General features: G+C 38.1%; 1 protein-coding gene across 1 annotated transcript in view; it reads left to right on the plus strand.

The window, feature by feature from the left end:
* Positions 1-17986, plus strand: part of LOC110473897 (signal-induced proliferation-associated 1-like protein 3) — a 54738-nt gene that overhangs the window by 2551 nt on the left and 34201 nt on the right. The window contains exons 2-5 of the mRNA XM_085564728.1: positions 2198-3402; positions 10281-10411; positions 13080-13268; positions 15926-16100. Coding sequence (XP_085420854.1) covers positions 2316-3402; positions 10281-10411; positions 13080-13268; positions 15926-16100 — 1582 coding nt within the window. The 5' untranslated portion in view covers positions 2198-2315. The remainder of the gene's footprint in view (positions 1-2197; positions 3403-10280; positions 10412-13079; positions 13269-15925; positions 16101-17986) is intronic.

Raw genomic sequence — 17986 nt, forward strand, 5'->3', positions numbered from 1 at the left:
GGGGTCCCTGAAGGGTTTTGAGGTTCCTGAAAGGATTTAGGGTTGGATTTTGAGGGGAAATTTTGAAATTTTGGGGAAATTTGGAGCTCCTGAAGGGTTTGGGGTTGGATTCTGAGGGAGAAAATTGAGATTTTTGGGAATTTGGGGTTTTGGGGTTCCTGAGGGGATTTAGGGTTGGATTTTGAGAGGAAAATTGAAATTTTTGGGGGTCCTGGGGTGGATTTTGAGGTAAAAGTTGGGATTTTGGGGTTCTGAGTGGATTTAGGGTTGGATTTTCTGGGAAAAAAATGAGATTTTTTGGGAATTTTGTGGCTCCTGGAGGGATTTGGGGTTGGATTTTGGGGTTAAATTCGTGTTTTTCTCCGATCTCCCTTTGCCCTTTCTTTGTTTCCCCCTGGGGCCCCTCATTAATGAGTCCCTCGTTAATTAATCCCTCATTAATGAGCCCCTCATTCATGAGTCCCTCGTTAATTAATCCCTCATTAAGGAGTCCCTCGTTAACGAGCTCCTGACCTCGTTACAGGAGGAGCTCCCACCCCATTGTAGGGGTTGGGCTTGAGAATTCCAGGATTTTTTTGGGAATTTGGTATTTTTTTGGAAATTCTGGAATTTTTGGGGGGAATTCCAGAATTTTTGTAATTCCAGGTTTGTTTTTTTTTTTAATCCCAGGATTTTTTTTGCCAATCTCTGGATTTTTTTTTTGGGAATCCCAGGATTTCTTTTTTTTGAGAATTCCAGGATTTTTTTGGCTAATTTGATATTCTTTTGGAAACTCTGGATTTTTTTTTATTAATTCCTTTTTTTTTTTTGTCAATTCCAGATTTTTTTTATTTTTAATTCCAGGATTTTTTTGGTCAATTCTGGAATTTTTTTGGGCATTCCAGGACTTTTTTGGCAATTCAAGAATTTTTTTGCAATTCCAGGATTTTTTTTTTGAGAACTCCAGGATATATATTTTTTTTTTGTCAATTCTGGATTTTTTTTGTCAAATCCAGGATTTTTTTTTTTTTGAGCATCCCAGCATTTTGTTTGCAATTCCTTTATTTTTTTATCAATTCCAGATTTTTTTTGTCAGTCCCAGAATTTTTTTTGACAATTCCAAGATTTTTTCTTTTGACAATTCCAGAATTTTTTTTTTTTGAGAATTCCAGGATTTTTTTTGTCAATTCCAGGATTTTTTCTGCAATTCCTTCATTTTTTGGCCAATTCCAGGATTTTTTTTTTTTTTTGAGAATTCCAGGATTTTTTTGGTCAATTCCAGATTTTTTTTGGTCAATTCCAGGATTATTTTTGCCAATTCCTTTATTTTTTTTTGCAATTCCAGCATTTTTTTGTCAATTCCAGCATTTTTTTTGCAATTCCAGGATTTTTTTGAGAATACCAGCATTTTGTTTGCAATTCCTTTATTTTTATATCAACTCCAGACTTTTTTTGTCAATTCCAAGATTTTTTCTTTTGGCAATTCCAGAATTTTTTTTTTTTGAGAATCCCAGGAATTTTTTTGTCAATTCCAGAACTTTTTTGTCAATTCCAGGATTTTTTCTGCAATTCCTTCATTTTTTTGGCCAATTCCAGATTTTTTTTGGTCAATTCCAGGATTATTTTTGCCAATTCCTTAATTTTTTTTTGCAATTCCAGCATTTTTTTTGCAATTCCAGCATTTTTTTTGCAATTCCAGGATTTTTTTTTTTTTGAGAATCCCAGCATTTTGTTTGCAATTCCTTTATTTTTTTATCAACTCCAGACTTTTTTTGTCAATTCCAAGATTTTTTCTTTTGACAATTCCAGAATTATTTTTTATTTGAGAATTCCAGGAATTTTTTTGTCAATTCCAGAACTTTTTTGTCAATTCCAGGATTTTTTCTTTTGACAATTCCAGAATTATTTTTTATTTGAGAATTCCAGGAATTTTTTTGTCAATTCCAGGATTTTTTCTTTTGACAATTCCAGAATTATTTTTTTTTGTCAATTCCAGAACTTTTTTGTCAATTCCAGGATTTTTTCTTCAATTCCTTCATTTTTTTGACCAATTCCAGGATTTTTTTTTTTTTTTGAGAATCCCAGGATTTTTTCCCACAATCTCTTTAATTATCAATAATTCCAGGATTATTTTTTGGGGAAATCCATAATTTTATTAGTGAACCCCATAATTATTTTACCAATCCCCTCCCTTTAACCCTCTTTTTCTCTCCCACAGACCTCCCACCATGCGCCGCCGCCGCCGCTGCTCCGCTCTCACCCCGGAATTCCCAAATTTCCTCCCGGAATTCCCGAACTTTCCGCCGTTCCTGCCTTGATTTCCCGAGGCCGCCGCCATGAGCTCCCAGCGCTCGGAAATCCCCGCCCTGCCCAAAATGGGCGTCCGCGCCCGCGTGGCCGAGTGGCCCCCGCGATCCAAAGATTCTCCGGAAATTCCCAAAAACCCTCGGAATCTTCCCCCCTCCCAACCCTCCTTCAAACCCTTCCACCGCCGCTTCCTCCCCAGCTCCAAAGAGTTGGAATTCCAAGACGGAATTTTGGGAATCCCCTTGCGCCAGCGCAGCAGCAGCGAAGCGACGCTGAGCGAGTGCGACGCCGAGGAGACGCCGGAGAGCCGCGGCAATTCCGGCCTTTCCGCCGGATTTTTCCGGGAATACGGCAGCACCTCTTCCATCGACGTCCAAGGAATCCCCGAGCAAAGCTTCTTCCAGATGCTCGACGAATTCCGGGCGAAAAAACCCGAATTTTCCGCCGGCAAATCGGAAAGCCGCGACGACGAGAACCAAGAGGAAATCCGAGATGAAATCCGGGAACAGCAGCCCAAGGAAAAACCCCGGCGCCGCTGCCTGAAAACCGACGACTCCATCTTCAAAAAACTCCGCAGCTCCCGGCACGACGCCGACGCCGCCGAAGATTCCCGAATTCCGGAGGCGCCAAAAGCGTGGATTTGCCGGAAAAGCTTCGCCCACTTCGACGTCCAGAGCATTTTGTTCGAGGCCGTCTCGGCGCGCTCGGCGTCGACGCGGCGCCGCAACACCACCACCGGCGCCTCGGCCGCCTCGGCCGGCGCCGATCCGGCGTTTCCCGGCGCCGAGGACCAGAATTCCAAGGAAAACCTGGAGAGGGATTTGGGGGACAACACCAGCAACGAGCTGCTGTTGAGCTGCCCCCATTTTCGCAACGAGATCGGCGGCGGCGGCGGCGGCGAGCGCGACGTCAGTTTTGCCAAATCGGCGTTTTCGGCGGCGCCGAATTCCGGGTTTTTTACGGAATGCGGGAACGGAGGCAAGGTGAGCAACGCCGGCGTTTCCATCCTGGAATTCCCCAAGGAGCAGCGGAGGAACCCCGAGAGGGTCGGCGGTTACGGCGTGGAGCACGCCGACCTCGGCGCCACCTACTACCGGGACTACTTCCTCGGAAAAGGTTTGGGATTTCGGGATTTTTTGGGAATTTATTGGGAATTTGTCGGGAATTTGTCGGGAATTTTGAAAGAATTTTTTGGGATTTTTTTGGGAATTTATTGGGAATTTTTGGTGATTTTTTTGGTGATTTTTTGGGAATTTTTAGGGTTTTTTTGGAGGATTTTTGGTGATTTTTTTTTGGTGATTTTTGGGGATATTTTTCAGAATTGTTTTGGAATTTTTTAAAGATTTTTATGGGATTTTTGGGATTTTTTTGGAACTTTCTGAGATTTTTTTTTTTTTTTGGAATATTCTGCAATTTTTGGAGGATTTATTCGGATTTTTTTTTGATTTTGTTCAATTTTTAGATAATTTTTCTAGTAATTTTTTGGGGATGTTTTTGGATTTTTTTTTGGAAATTTTTGGTGGGTTTTTTTTGGGATTTTTTTGGAGATTTTTGGGGAATTTATTTTGATTTTTCGCAAATTTTTTTTGGAATTTTTTTGTGGATTTTTTTTTAATTTTTAGGGGATTTTGCAGAGAATTTTTTGGGATTTTGGGGGAAATTTTTTGGGGATTTTTGGGTCTGTGGGGAGCAACGGAGGAACCCCGAGAGGGTCGGGAGTTACGGCGTGGAGCACGCCGACCTCGGAAAAGGTTTGGGATTTCGGGTTTTTTGGGAATTTATTGGGGAATTTGTCGGGAATTTGTCAGGAATATTGAAAGAATTTTTTTTAGGACTTTTTGGGATTTTTTTGGGAATTTATTGGGAATTTTTGGTGATTTTTTTGGTGATTTTTGGGGATATTTTTCAGAATTTTTTTGGAATTTTTTAAAGATTTTTATGGGATTTTTGGCATTTTTTTTTGAATTTTGTGAGATTTTTTTTGAGATTTTTTTTGGGGGAATATTCTGGAATTTTTGGAGGATTTTTTCGGATTTTTTTTTGGATTTTGTTCAATTTTTAGAGAATTTTTCTAGGACTTTTTTGGGGATGTTTTTGGAAATTTTTGGTGGGTTTTTTTGGGAATTTTTTGGAGATTTTTGGGGAATTTATTTTGATTCTTCGCAAATTTTTTTGGAATTTTTTTGTGGATTTTTTTTAATTTTTAGGGGATTTTGCGGGGAATTTTTTGGGATTTTGGGGGAATTTTTTGGGGGATTTTTGGGACTGTGGGGAGCAACGGAGGAACCCCGAGAGGGTCGGGAGTTACGGCGTGGAGCACGCCGACCTCAGAAAAGGTTTGGGATTTCGGGTTTTTTGGGAATTTATTGGGAATTTGTCAGGAATTTATTGGGAATATTGAAAGAATTTTTTTTAGGATTTTTTGGGATTTTTTTGGGAATTTATTGGGAATTTTTGGTGATTTTTTTGGTGATTTTTTGGGAATTTTTAGAGGTTTTTTTGGAGGATTTTTAATGATTTTTTTTGGTGATTTTTGGGGATATTTTTCAGAATTTTTTTGGAATTTTTTAAAGATTTTTATGGGATTTTTGGGATTTTTTTGGAACTTTGTGAGATTTTTTTTGGGGAATATTCTGGAATTTTTGGAGGATTTTTTTCGGATTTTTTTTTGGATTTTGTTCAATTTTTAGAGAATTTTTCTAGTAATTTTTTGGGGATGTTTTTGGATTTTTTTTGGGAATTTTTGGTGGTTTTTTTTGGGATTTTTTTTGAGATTTTTGGGGAATTTATTTTGATTTTTCGCAAATTTTTTTTGGAATTTTTTTGTGGATTTTTTTTTAATTTTTAGGGGATTTTGCGGGGAATTTTTTGGGATTTTGGGGGAATTTTTTTGGGGATTTTTGGGCCTGTGGGGAGCAACGGAGGAACCCCGAGAGGGTCGGGAGTTACGGCGTGGAGCACGCCGACCTCAGAAAAGGTTTGGGATTTCGGGTTTTTTGGGAATTTATTGGGGAATTTGTCGGGAATTTGTCAGGAATATTGAAAGAATTTTTTTTAGGACTTTTTGGGATTTTTTTGGGAATTTATTGGGAATTTTTGGTGATTTTTTTGGTGATTTTTGGGGATATTTTTCAGAATTTTTTTGGAATTTTTTAAAGATTTTTATGGGATTTTTGGCATTTTTTTTTGAATTTTGTGAGATTTTTTTTGAGATTTTTTTTGGGGGAATATTCTGGAATTTTTGGAGGATTTTTTCGGATTTTTTTTTGGATTTTGTTCAATTTTTAGAGAATTTTTCTAGGACTTTTTTGGGGATGTTTTTGGAAATTTTTGGTGGGTTTTTTTGGGAATTTTTTGGAGATTTTTGGGGAATTTATTTTGATTCTTCGCAAATTTTTTTGGAATTTTTTTGTGGATTTTTTTTAATTTTTAGGGGATTTTGCGGGGAATTTTTTGGGATTTTGGGGGAATTTTTTGGGGGATTTTTGGGACTGTGGGGAGCAACGGAGGAACCCCGAGAGGGTCGGGAGTTACGGCGTGGAGCACGCCGACCTCAGAAAAGGTTTGGGATTTCGGGTTTTTTGGGAATTTATTGGGAATTTGTCAGGAATTTATTGGGAATATTGAAAGAATTTTTTTTAGGATTTTTTGGGATTTTTTTGGGAATTTATTGGGAATTTTTGGTGATTTTTTTGGTGATTTTTTGGGAATTTTTAGAGGTTTTTTTGGAGGATTTTTAATGATTTTTTTTGGTGATTTTTGGGGATATTTTTCAGAATTTTTTTGGAATTTTTTAAAGATTTTTATGGGATTTTTGGGATTTTTTTGGAACTTTGTGAGATTTTTTTTGGGGAATATTCTGGAATTTTTGGAGGATTTTTTTCGGATTTTTTTTTGGATTTTGTTCAATTTTTAGAGAATTTTTCTAGTAATTTTTTGGGGATGTTTTTGGATTTTTTTTGGGAATTTTTGGTGGTTTTTTTTGGGATTTTTTTTGAGATTTTTGGGGAATTTATTTTGATTTTTCGCAAATTTTTTTTGGAATTTTTTTGTGGATTTTTTTTTAATTTTTAGGGGATTTTGCGGGGAATTTTTTGGGATTTTGGGGGAATTTTTTTGGGGATTTTTGGGACTGTGGGGAGCAACGGAGGAACCCCGAGAGGGTCGGGAGTTACGGCGTGGAGCACGCCGACCTCAGAAAAGGTTTGGGATTTCGGGTTTTTTGGGAATTTATTGGGAATTTGTCGGGAATTTGTCGGGAATTTTGAAAGAATTTTTTTTAGGATTTTTTGGGATTTTTTTGGGAATTTATTGGGAATTTTTAATGATTTTTTTGGTGATTTTTTGGGAATTTTTAGAGGTTTTTTTGGAGGATTTTTGGTGATTTTTTTTGGTGATTTTTGGGGATATTTTTCAAATTTTTTTGGAATTTTTCAAAGATTTTTATGGGATTTTTGGGATTTTTTTTGGAACTTTGTGAGATTTTTTTTGAGATTTTTTTTTGGGGAATATTCTGGAATTTTTGGAGGATTTTTTCGGATTTTTTTTTGGATTTTGTTCAATTTTTAGAGAATTTTTCTAGGAATTTTTTGGGGATGTTTTTGGATTTTTTTGGAAATTTTTGGTGGTTTTTTTTGGGATTTTTTTTGAGATTTTTGGGGAATTTATTTTGATTTTTCGCAAATTTTTTTTGGAATTTTTTTGTGGATTTTTTTTTAATTTTTAGGGGATTTTGCGGGGAATTTTTTGGGATTTTGGGGGAATTTTTTTGGTGATTTTTGGGTCTGTGGGGAGCAGCGGAGGAACCCCGAGAGGGTCGGGAGTTACGGCGTGGAGCACGCCGACCTCGGAAAAGGTTTGGGATTTCGGGTTTTTTGGGAATTTATTGGGAATTTGTCGGGAATTTGTCGGGAATTTTGAAAGAATTTTTTTTAGGATTTTTTGGGATTTTTTTGGGAATTTATTGGGAATTTTTAATGATTTTTTTGGTGATTTTTTGGGAATTTTTAGAGGTTTTTTTGGAGGATTTTTGGTGATTTTTTTTGGTGATTTTTGGGGATATTTTTCAAATTTTTTTGGAATTTTTCAAAGATTTTTATGGGATTTTTGGGATTTTTTTTGGAACTTTGTGAGATTTTTTTTGAGATTTTTTTTTTTTGGAATATTCTGGAATTTTTGGAGGATTTTTTTGGATTTTTTTTTGGATTTTGTTCAATTTTTAGAGAATTTTTCTAGTAATTTTTTGGGGATGTTTTTGGATTTTTTTGGGAATTTTTAGTGGTTTTTTTTGGGAATTTTTTGGGGATTTTTGGGGAATTTATTTTGATTTTTCGCAAATTTTTTTTGGAATTTTTTTGAGGATTTTTTTTTTAATTTTTAGGGGATTTTGCAGAGAATTTTTTGGGATTTTGGGGGAATTTTTTTGGGGATTTTTGGGGAGCTTCTTGGGATTTTTGGGTCTGTGGGGAGCAACGGAGGAACCCCGAGAGGGTCGGGAGTTACAGCGTGGAGCACGCCGACCTCGGAAAAGGTTTGGGATTTTGGGTTTTTTGGGAATTTATTGGGAATTTGTCAGGAATTTGTCGGGAATTTTGAAAGAATTTTTTTTAGGATTTTTTGGGATTTTTTTGGGAATTTATTGGGAATTTTTGGTGATTTTTTTGGTGATTTTTTGGGAATTTTTAGAGGTTTTTTTGGAGGATTTTTAATGATTTTTTTTGGTGATTTTTGGGGATATTTTTCAAAATTTTTTTAGAATTTTTTAAAGATTTTTATGGGATTTTTGGGATTTTTTTTGGAACTTTGTGAGATTTTTTTTGAGATTTTTTTTTTTGGGAATATTCTGGAATTTTTGGAGGATTTTTTCGGATTTTTTTTTTTTATTTTGTTCAATTTTTAGAGAATTTTTCTAGTAATTTTTTGGGGATGTTTTTGGGTTTTTTTTGGAAATTTTTGGTGGGTTTTTTTGGGAATTTTTTTGGAGATTTTTGGGGAATTTTGATTTTTCAGAATTTTTTTTGGAATTTTTTTGTGGATTTTTTTTTAATTTTTAGGGGATTTTGCAGAGAATTTTTTGGGATTTTGGGGGAATTTTTTTGGTGATTTTTGGGACTGTGGGGAGCAGCGGAGGAACCCCGAGAGGGTCGGGAGTTACAGCGTGGAGCACGCCGACCTCGGAAAAGGTTTGGGATTTCGGGTTTTTTGGGAATTTATTGGGAATTTGTCAGGAATTTGTCAGGAATTTTGAAAGAATTTTTTTTAGGATTTTTTGGGATTTTTATGGGAATTTATTGGGAATTTTTGGTGATTTTTTTGGTGATTTTTTGGGAATTTTTAGAGGTTTTTTTGGAGGATTTTTGGTGATTTTTTTTGGTGATTTTTGGGGATATTTTTCAGAATTTTTTTGGAATTTTTAGAAGATTTTTATGGGATTTTTGGGATTTTTTTTTGAACTTTGTGAGATTTTTTTTGAGATTTTTTTTTTTTGGGAATATTCTGGAATTTTTGGAGGATTTTTTTGGATTTTTTTTTTTTTGTTCAATTTTTAGAGAATTTTTCTAGTAATTTTTTGGGGATGTTTTTGGATTTTTTTTGGAAATTTTTGGTGGGCTTTTTGGGAATTTTTTGGAGATTTTTGGGGAATTTATTTTGATTTTTCGCAAATTTTTTTGGAATTTTTTTGAGGGTTTTTTTTTAATTTTTAGGGGATTTTGCAGAGAATTTTTTGGGATTTTGGGGGAATTTTTTTGGGGATTTTGGGGGAATTTTTTTGGGGATTTTTGGTGATTTTTTGGAATTTATTTTTTTGATTTTGGGGGATTTTTTTAGAGTTCTTTTGGAATTTTTAAAAGATTTTTATGGTATTTTAAAGGGATTTTTAAGGGAATTTTTGGGATTTCTCTGAGATTTTTTTTTGGGGAATATTTTGGAATGTTTGGAGGATTTTTTTTAAATTCTTTTTTTATTTTTAGGGGAACTTTTATGGGAATTTTTGCGAATTTTGGGAAAATTTTTGGCATTTTTTTTATTTTTTAAAAATTTTGTTCAATTTTTAGAGATTTTTTCTAGGAATTTTTCGGGGATATTATGGGATTTTTTGGAAATTTTTCGGGATGTTTTTGGGAATTTTTTTGAGATTTTACGTGAATTTATTTTGATTTCTTTTGGAACTTTTGGAGATTTTTTTGGGTTTTTTTGGAGAATGTTTTGGACTTTTTTTGGAATTTTTATGGGAATTTTTAAACATTTTTTGGGGATTTTTTTGGAAACTTTGGGAATTTTTTGGAAGTTTTTTTGAGATTTTGGGGGGATTTTTTTGGGTTTTTTTGGGGAAATTTTCGAGATATTTTGGGAAATTTTTGTGATTTTTTTTATTGGGGTCTTTGGGGGGCATTTTTTTGGATTTTTTGGCAATTTTTGGTGATTTTTAAAATTTTTTTAGAGTTCTCTTGGAATTTTTAAAATATTTTAATGGTATTTTAAAGGGTTTTTTTAGGGGATTTTTGGGATTTTTTTTGAATTTTTGGGGATTTTTTGGGATTTTGGGGGAATTTTTAGGATATCTCTTGTGGACTTTTTGGATTTTTTGAAAATATTTTTTTGATTTTTTAAAAAATTTTTGGGATTTTTGGTGAATTTTTTGGTGATTTTTTGGGGATTCTTTGGAGGATTTTTTCGGGGGTTTTTTGGGGGTTTTTTGGGGAGTTTTTTAATTTTTGGGGATTTTTTGGGGATTTCTTTTTTTTAATATTATTTCTTTTATTTTTCAGAAATTTTTCTGGACCTTTTTTGGGGATTTTTTTTTTCCTCCCAGAATTTTTTTTCTCCCTTGCCCCCAAAATTCCCCCCCAAAATTCCCATTTTCCCCCCATTTTTCCCCATTTTCACCCCCAAAATTCCTATTTTTTTCCATTTTCTCCCTTTCCCCCCCATTCTCACCCCCAAAATTCCCATTTTTTCCCACTTTTTCCCATTTTTTCCCTTTTTTTCCCCAGAACACTCCAACTACTTTGGCGTGGACGAGCGGCTGGGCCCGGTGGCCGCCAGCGTCCGGCGGGAGCGGCTGGAGGAGTCCTCGGAGCACGGCCCCCAGTTCCAGCAGCGCCTCATCTTCCGCACCAGCCAGGTCCAAAAACACCCCAAAAATACCCCAAAAACACCCCAAAAACAACAAAAAAACATCCCAAAAAAAATCCTGCCAAAAAAACCAGAAAAATCCCCAAAAAAATGGTCAAAAACACCCAAAAAATTACAAAAAAACGGCCAAAAAATCACAAAAAAATCACCAAAAACCGAGGAAAAAATCTTCACAAAAATCCCCCAAAAACCAAGAAAATTGCCCCAAAATACAAAAAAAAAAATCCCAAAAAATCCCCCAAAAAATCCTGGGAATTCCCCAAAAAATTGGGATTTTGGGTCCCCAGTTCCAGCAGCGCCTCATCTTCCGCACCAGCCAGGTCCAAAACCTCCAAAAATACCCCAAAAACACCCAAAAACACCCCAAAAACACCCAAAAAAAATCCCCCTAAAAAAACCAGAAAAATCCCCAAAAAATCCCAAAAAAATGGTCAAAAACACCCAAAAAATTACAAAAAAATGGCCAAAAAAATCACAAAAAAATCACCAAAAACCGAGGAAAAAATCTTCACAAAAATCTCCCAAAAAACCAAGAAAATTTCCCCAAAATACAAAAAAAAAATCCCAAAAAATACCCCAAAATTCCCCCAAAAAATTGGGATTTTGGGTCCCCAGTTCCAGCAGCGCCTCATCTTCCGCACCAGCCAGGTCCAAAACACCCCAAAAACACCCCAAAAACACCCAAAAACACCCCAAAATTCCCCCAAAACACCCTAAAAACAACAAAAAAAAATCCACTAAAATTCCTTCAATTTTGGGCTAAAATTCCCCCAAATTTGGGATAAAATTGCCAGAATTTCAGGACAAAATTGCCACAATTTTGGGCTAAAATCCCTCAATTTTAGGATAAATTTTCCACAATTTTCGTATCGATTTTGGACTAAATTCCCACAATTTTGACCTCAAATTCCCTCAATTTTGGGCTAAAATTTCTCATTTTTGGTGCCAAATTCCTGAATTTTGAGCTAAAGTTCCCTGAATTTTGGGCTAAAATTCCCCCAGTTTTGGACTAAATTCCCCAAAATTTTGGACTAAAATTCCCCCAATTTTGGGCTGAAATCCCTCAATCTTATAATAAATTTTCAACAGTTTTGGTGTCAATTTGGGGCTAAAATTCCTTAATTTTGGGCTCAAATTCCACCGATTTTTGGCCTAAAACCCCCAAATTTTGGTCCAAACCCATTCCAACCCCATTTTCCCCAAATTTCCTCAATTTTTCCTTAAATTTCTCCCATTATTTTTCCCTTTCCTAGCTGGTGACACTGGCATCAAATCTGAGAATTTTTGGGTCAAATCTCTCAAATTTGGACTCAAATTCCCTCAATTTCAGGATAAAATTCCCTCAATTTTGGTGCCAAATCCCTCAAAATTGGGCTCAAATTCCCCCAATTTTGGACTAAAATCCTCTTGATTTTGGGACAAAATTCCTCCTTTTTGGTGCTAAAATCCCCTCAATTTTGGGCTCAAATTATCACAATTTCTGGATAAAATTCCTTCAATTTTGAGATCAAAATCTCAGAATTTTGGGCTAAAATCCCAATTATTTTTAGATAAATTCCCCACAAATTTGGAATCAAATTCCCACAATTTTGGGCTGAAATCCCCCAATTTTGGGCTAAAATTCCTCATTTTTGGTGCCAAACCACTGATTTTTGGGCTCAAATTTCCCCAATTTTGGACTCAAATCACCTTAATTTTGGGCTGCTAAAATCCCTCAATTTCAGGATAAATTTTTCACAATTTTTATGTCGATTCTGACCCAAAATTCCTCATTTTTGGTGCCAAACCCCTGAATATTGGTCTCAAGTTCCGTTACTTTTGGGCTGAAATTCCTCATTTTTGGTGCCAAACCAATACTTTTGGGCTCAAATTTCCCCAATTTTGGGCTCAAATTTCCCCAATTTTGGACTCAAATCACCTTAATTTTGGGCTAAAATCCCTCAATTTCAGGATAAATTTTCCACAATTTTTATGTCGATTCTGACCCAAAATTCCTCATTTTTGGTGCCAAACCAATATTTTTGGGCTCAAATTTCCCCAATTTTGGGCTGAAATTTCCCCAATTTTGGGCTGCTAAAATCCCTCAATTTTAGGATAAATTTTTCACAATTTTTATGTCGATTCTGACCCAAAATTCCTCATTTTTGGTGCCAAACCCCTGAATATTGGTCTCAAGTTCCGTCACTTTTGGGCTCAAATTCCTCATTTTTGGTGCCAAACCAATATTTTTGGGCTAAAATTCCCTCTATTTTGGGCTAAAATTCCCCCAATTTTGGACTCAAACCATCCCAATTTTGGGCTAAAATCCCTCAATTTTAGGATAAATTTTCCACAATTATTATGTCGATTCTGACCCAAAATTCCTCATTTTTGGTGCCAAACCACTGATTTTTGGGCTCAAATTTCCCCAATTTTGGACTCAAACCACCCCAATTTTGGGCGAAAATCCCTCAATTTCAGGATAAATTTTCCACAATTTTTACATCAATTCCGACCCAAAATTCCCCGATTTTGCCGCCAAAACCCTGAATTTTGAGCTAAAACCCCCCAATTTTTGACCTAAACCCCCTGAATTTCACTACCCAACTCCAATTTCCCCCAAATCCTTCCCCATTTTCCCCAAATTCCTCCTTTTTCACCCCAAATTCCTCCCCCAGCTGGCGACGCTCCGCGGCTCCATCCTGGAGGACGCCACCCCCAGCACGGCCAAGGCCGGATCCGGGCGCGGGATCCCGGCGCGGGATCTGCTGGAATTCCTCCTGCCCGAGCTCAACATCCACTGCCTGCGCCTGGCCCTGGCCTCGCCCAAGGTCCCCGAGCAGCTCCTCAAGCTGGACGAGCAGGGGGTGAGAATTCCGGGAATTCCTGGGAATTTTTTGGGAATTTTTGGGGGATTTTCGGTGATTTTTTGGCGTTTTTCGGTGGTTTTTTGGGATTTTTTTGGTGATTTTTTGGGATTTTTTTGGTGATTTTTTGGTGATTTTAGAGGATCTTATTGGATTTTTGGGAATTTCTGGGATTTTTTTAGGAATTTCAGGGAATTATCTGGAAATTTTTGGGATTTTTTTAGGAGTTTTTTGGGGTTTTGGGGATATTGCGCTTTGGCACATACCAAGGCTTGCAAGAGCTCAAGGCTTGGAGGATTCCTGGGATTTGGGGATTTTTGGGGAATTTTCGGTGATTTTTTTGGGAATTTTTAAGGGTATTTGGGAATTTCTGGGAGTTTTTTGGGAATTTTTGGGGAATTTTCACGGAATTTTTAGGATTTTTTTAGGAGTTTTTTTGGGATTTTGGCATTCTGGGCTTTGCCACATTCCAAAGCTGGGAGGATCTCAAGGCTTGGAGGATTCTTGGAATTTGGGGATTTTCTGGGATTTTCTTGGTGAATTTTTGGTGATTTTTTGGTGATTTTAGAGGATCTTATTGGATTTTTGGGAATTTCTGGGATTTTATTTTGGAATTTTTGGGAATTTTTGGGAATTTTTGGCATTTTTAAGGGATTTTTTAGGGATTTTTAGAGGTTTGGGTGTTTTCGCATTTGGCGTATTCCATGGGTTGAAGGATGTCAAGATTTGATGGATTCTTGGAATTTGTGGTGTTTTTTGGGAATTTTCGATGATTTTTTGGGAATTTCTGGGAGTTTTAGGGAATTTATGGGATTTTTTTGGGACTTTTTTTGGGAATTTTCTGGGAATTTTCCAGATTTTTTAGGAGTTTTTTGGGATTTTGGGGGTATTGTGCTTTGGCACATACCAAGGTTTGAAGGATCTCAAGGCTTGGAGGATTCCTGGGATTTGGGGATTTTTTTGGGAATTTTTAAAGATATTTGGGAATTTCTGGGAATTTTTTGGGAATTTTTGGGGAATTTTCACAGAATTTTTAGGGATTTTTTTTTAGGGATTTTTTGGGATTTTGGGCGTTTCGGGCTTTGCCGCATTCCAAGGGTGGAATGATCTCAAGGCTTGGAGGATTCCTGGGATTTGGGGGTTTTTTTGGGAATTTTCAGAGATTTTTTGGGAATTTCTGGGCGTTTTTAAGGATTTTTTAGGAATTTTCTGGAATTTTGGGGGTTTTTTTGGGAATTTTTGGGAATCTTTTGGGATATTTTTGGGGAATTTTCTGGGATTTTTTGGGGATTTGGTGAATTCCAGGGGGTTAAAGATCCCAAGGGTTGAAGGATTCCTGGGGCTCGGGGATTTTTGGGATTTCATTTCTCCATCCCAAAACTGCTCCAACCACCCCAAACATTCCCAAAGCCCCAAATTCCCAAATCCCAAATCCCCCAAACCCCAAATCCCCAAACCCTAAAATCTCCAATCCAAAATCTAAATCCGAAATCCTCAAATACCAAATCCCATAAATCCCAAGTCTTCAAATCCCCAAATCCCCAAATCCCAATTTCCCCAAATCCCCAAACCCCAAATCCCATAAATCCCATAAATCCCATAAATCCCATAAATCCCATAAATCCCAAATCCTGAAACCCCCAAAATCCCAATTTCCTCAATCCCTAAATCCCCAAAATACCAATTTGCCCAATTCCCAAATCCCCAGATCCCAAATCCCACAAATCCCAAATCCCACAAATCCCATAATCCCCATAAATCCCACAAATCCCATAATCCCCATAAATCCCACAAATCCCAAATCCCCAATCCCAATACACCAATTTCTCCAATCCCCAAATTCCATAAATCCCAAAATCTCAATCTCCAAACCCCAAATCCCACAAATCCCAAATCTCCAAATCCCACAAATCCCAAATCCCATATATTCCGTAAATCCCAAAACCCTTAAATCTCAAACCCCCAATCCCATAAATCCCAAACCCCAAATCACATAAATCCCAGCCCCATAAATCCCAATTTCCCAATCTGCAAATCCCCAAACCCCAAATCCCATAAATCCCAAATCCCCAATCTCCAAATCCCCAAACCCCATAAATCCTGTAAATCCCACATCCCATAAACCCCAATCTCCAAATCCCATAAATCCCAAACCCCAAACCCAATAAATTCCAAATCCCATAAATCCCATAAATCCCAAATCCCATAAATCCCAAAATCCCCAAACTTGCAGCTGTGCCGGCGGCGCGTAGGTGGGGATCCTGTACTGCAAGGATAAATCCCAAACCCCAAATCCCATAAATCCCATAAACCCCAAATCCCATAAATCCCATAAATCCCAAACCCCAAATCCCATAAATCCCATAAATCCCATAAATCCCATAAATCCCAAATCCCATAAATCCCAAACCCCAAATCCCAAAATCCCAAATCCCCATTTCGCAGCTGTGCCAGCAGCACAAGGTGGGGATCCTGTACTGCAAGGATAAATCCCAAACCCCAAATCCCATAAATCCCATAAATCCCAAATCCCATAAATCCCAAACCCCAAATCCCATAAATCCCATAAATCCCAATCCCCATAAATCCCATAAATCCCATAAATCCCAAATCCCATAAATCCCAAAACCCCAAATCCCATAAATCCCATCTGGCAGCTGTGCCGGCGGCGCAAGGTGGGCATCCTGTACTGCAAGGCCGGGCAGAGCTCGGAGGAGGAGATGTACAACAACGAGGCCGCCGGGCCCGCGCTCGACGAGTTCCTGGCGCTGCTGGGCGAGAAGGTCACCCTGAGGTCCTTCAGCAAGTACGCGGCGCAGCTCGACACCAAGAGTGAGTCTGGCCACCTCCCCGGGACTTCACCGGGAGATCCCAAAAGCTGGAGGAACCCAAGGGTTGGAAGATCTCAAAAGTTGAAGGATCTCAAGGGTTGGGAGATCCCAAAAGTTGAAGGATTTCAAGGGTTGGGAGATCCCAAAAGTTGAAGGAACCCAAGATTTAGAAGATCCCAAAAGTTGAAGGATCTCAAGGGTTGGGAGGTCCCAAAAGTTGGAGATCCCCAAGGGTTGGGAGATCCCAAAGGTTGAAGGAACCCAAGATTTAGAAGATCCCAAAAGTTGAAGGATCTCAAGGGTTGGGAGATCCCAAAGGTTGAAGGAACCCAAGGGTTGAAGGATCTCAAGATTTGGAAGATCTCAAAGGTTGAAGGATCTCAAGAGTTGGGAGATCCCAACACGTGGAGGATCTAAAGGGCTGAAGGATTCCAAGGGTTGGGAGATCCCAAGGGTTGGAACCTCCTGGGCGAGAAGGTGACCCTGAGGTCCTTCACCAAGTACGCGGCGCAGCTCGACACCAAGAGTGAGTCTGGCCACCTCCCCAGGACTTCACCGGGAGATCCCAAAAGTTGGAGGATTTGGAGTTTGGGAGACCCCAAAAGGGTTGGGAGAGCCCAAAAGTTGAAGGAACCCCAAGATTTAGAAGATCCCAAAAGTTGAAGGATCTCAAGGGTTGGGAGGTCCCAAAAGTTGGAGGATCCCCAGGGTTGGGAGATCCCAAAGGTTGAAGGAACCCAAGGGTTGAAGGATCTCAAGATTTGGAAGATCTCAAAAGTTGAAGGATCTGAAGAGTTGGGAGACCACAAAAGTTGAAGGAACCCAAGGGTTGGGAGATCCCAAAACTTGGAGGATCTCAAGGGTTGGAAGATCCCAAAGGTTGAAGGAACTCAAGGGTTGGGAGATCCCAAAAGTTGAAGGATCCCAAGGGTTGAAGTATTCCAACAGCTGGAGAAATCCCAAAATTTGGGATTTTCAGGATTTCACCGGTTCCAATTTTCGGGATTTCATCAATTCCGGTTTTTGGGATTTCACCATCTCCAATTCTGGCCATTTCACCGTCCCCAATTTTTCGGGATTTTATTATCTCAAATTTTTGGGATTTCACCGGATTCCGATTTTTGGGATTTCACCGGTTCTGATTTTTGGGGATTTCACCATCTCAGATTTTTGTGGTTTCACCGTCCCCGATTTTTGGGATTTCACCAGTTCCAATTTTTGAGATTTTACCGTCTGCGATTTTTGGGATTTCACCGTCCCTGATTTTCGGGATTTTACTGTTCCAAATTTTGGGATTTCACCGTCCCCGATTTTCGGGATTTTATTGTCTCCAATTTTTGGGATTTCACTGTTCCCGCTTTTCGGGATTTTACTGTTCCAAATTTTGGGATTTCACCGTTTCTGATTTTCGGGATTTCACTGGTTCCAATTTTTGGGATTTCATCGGTTCCAATTTTAAAGATTTCACCTTCCCCAATTTTCGGGATTTCACCGGTTCAAATTTTGGGGATTTCACTGTCCCAGATTTTTGGGATTTCACCAGTTCCAATTTTTGGGATTTTACCGTCTACGATTTTTGGGATTTCACCATCTCCGATTTTCGTGGTTTCACCGTCCCCAATTTTCGGGATTTCACCATCTCCAATTTTGGGGATTTCACCTTTCCCAATTTTGGGATTTCACTGTCCCCGATTTTGGGGATTTCACCATCTCCAATTTTGGGGATTTCACCGTCCCCGATTTTGGGATTTCACCGTCCCCGATTTTGGGGATTTCACCGTCTCCAATTTTCGGGATTTCACCGTCCCCAATTTTCGGGATTTCACCTTTCCCGATTTTGGGGATTTCGCCATCCCCGATTTTGGGGATTTCACCGGTTCCAATTTT

The sequence above is a fragment of the Lonchura striata genome, chromosome 34 (genome assembly GCF_050655825.1).
Source record: "Lonchura striata isolate lonStrDom1 chromosome 34, ASM5065582v1, whole genome shotgun sequence".
NCBI classification, from domain to species: domain Eukaryota; kingdom Metazoa; phylum Chordata; class Aves; order Passeriformes; family Estrildidae; genus Lonchura; species Lonchura striata.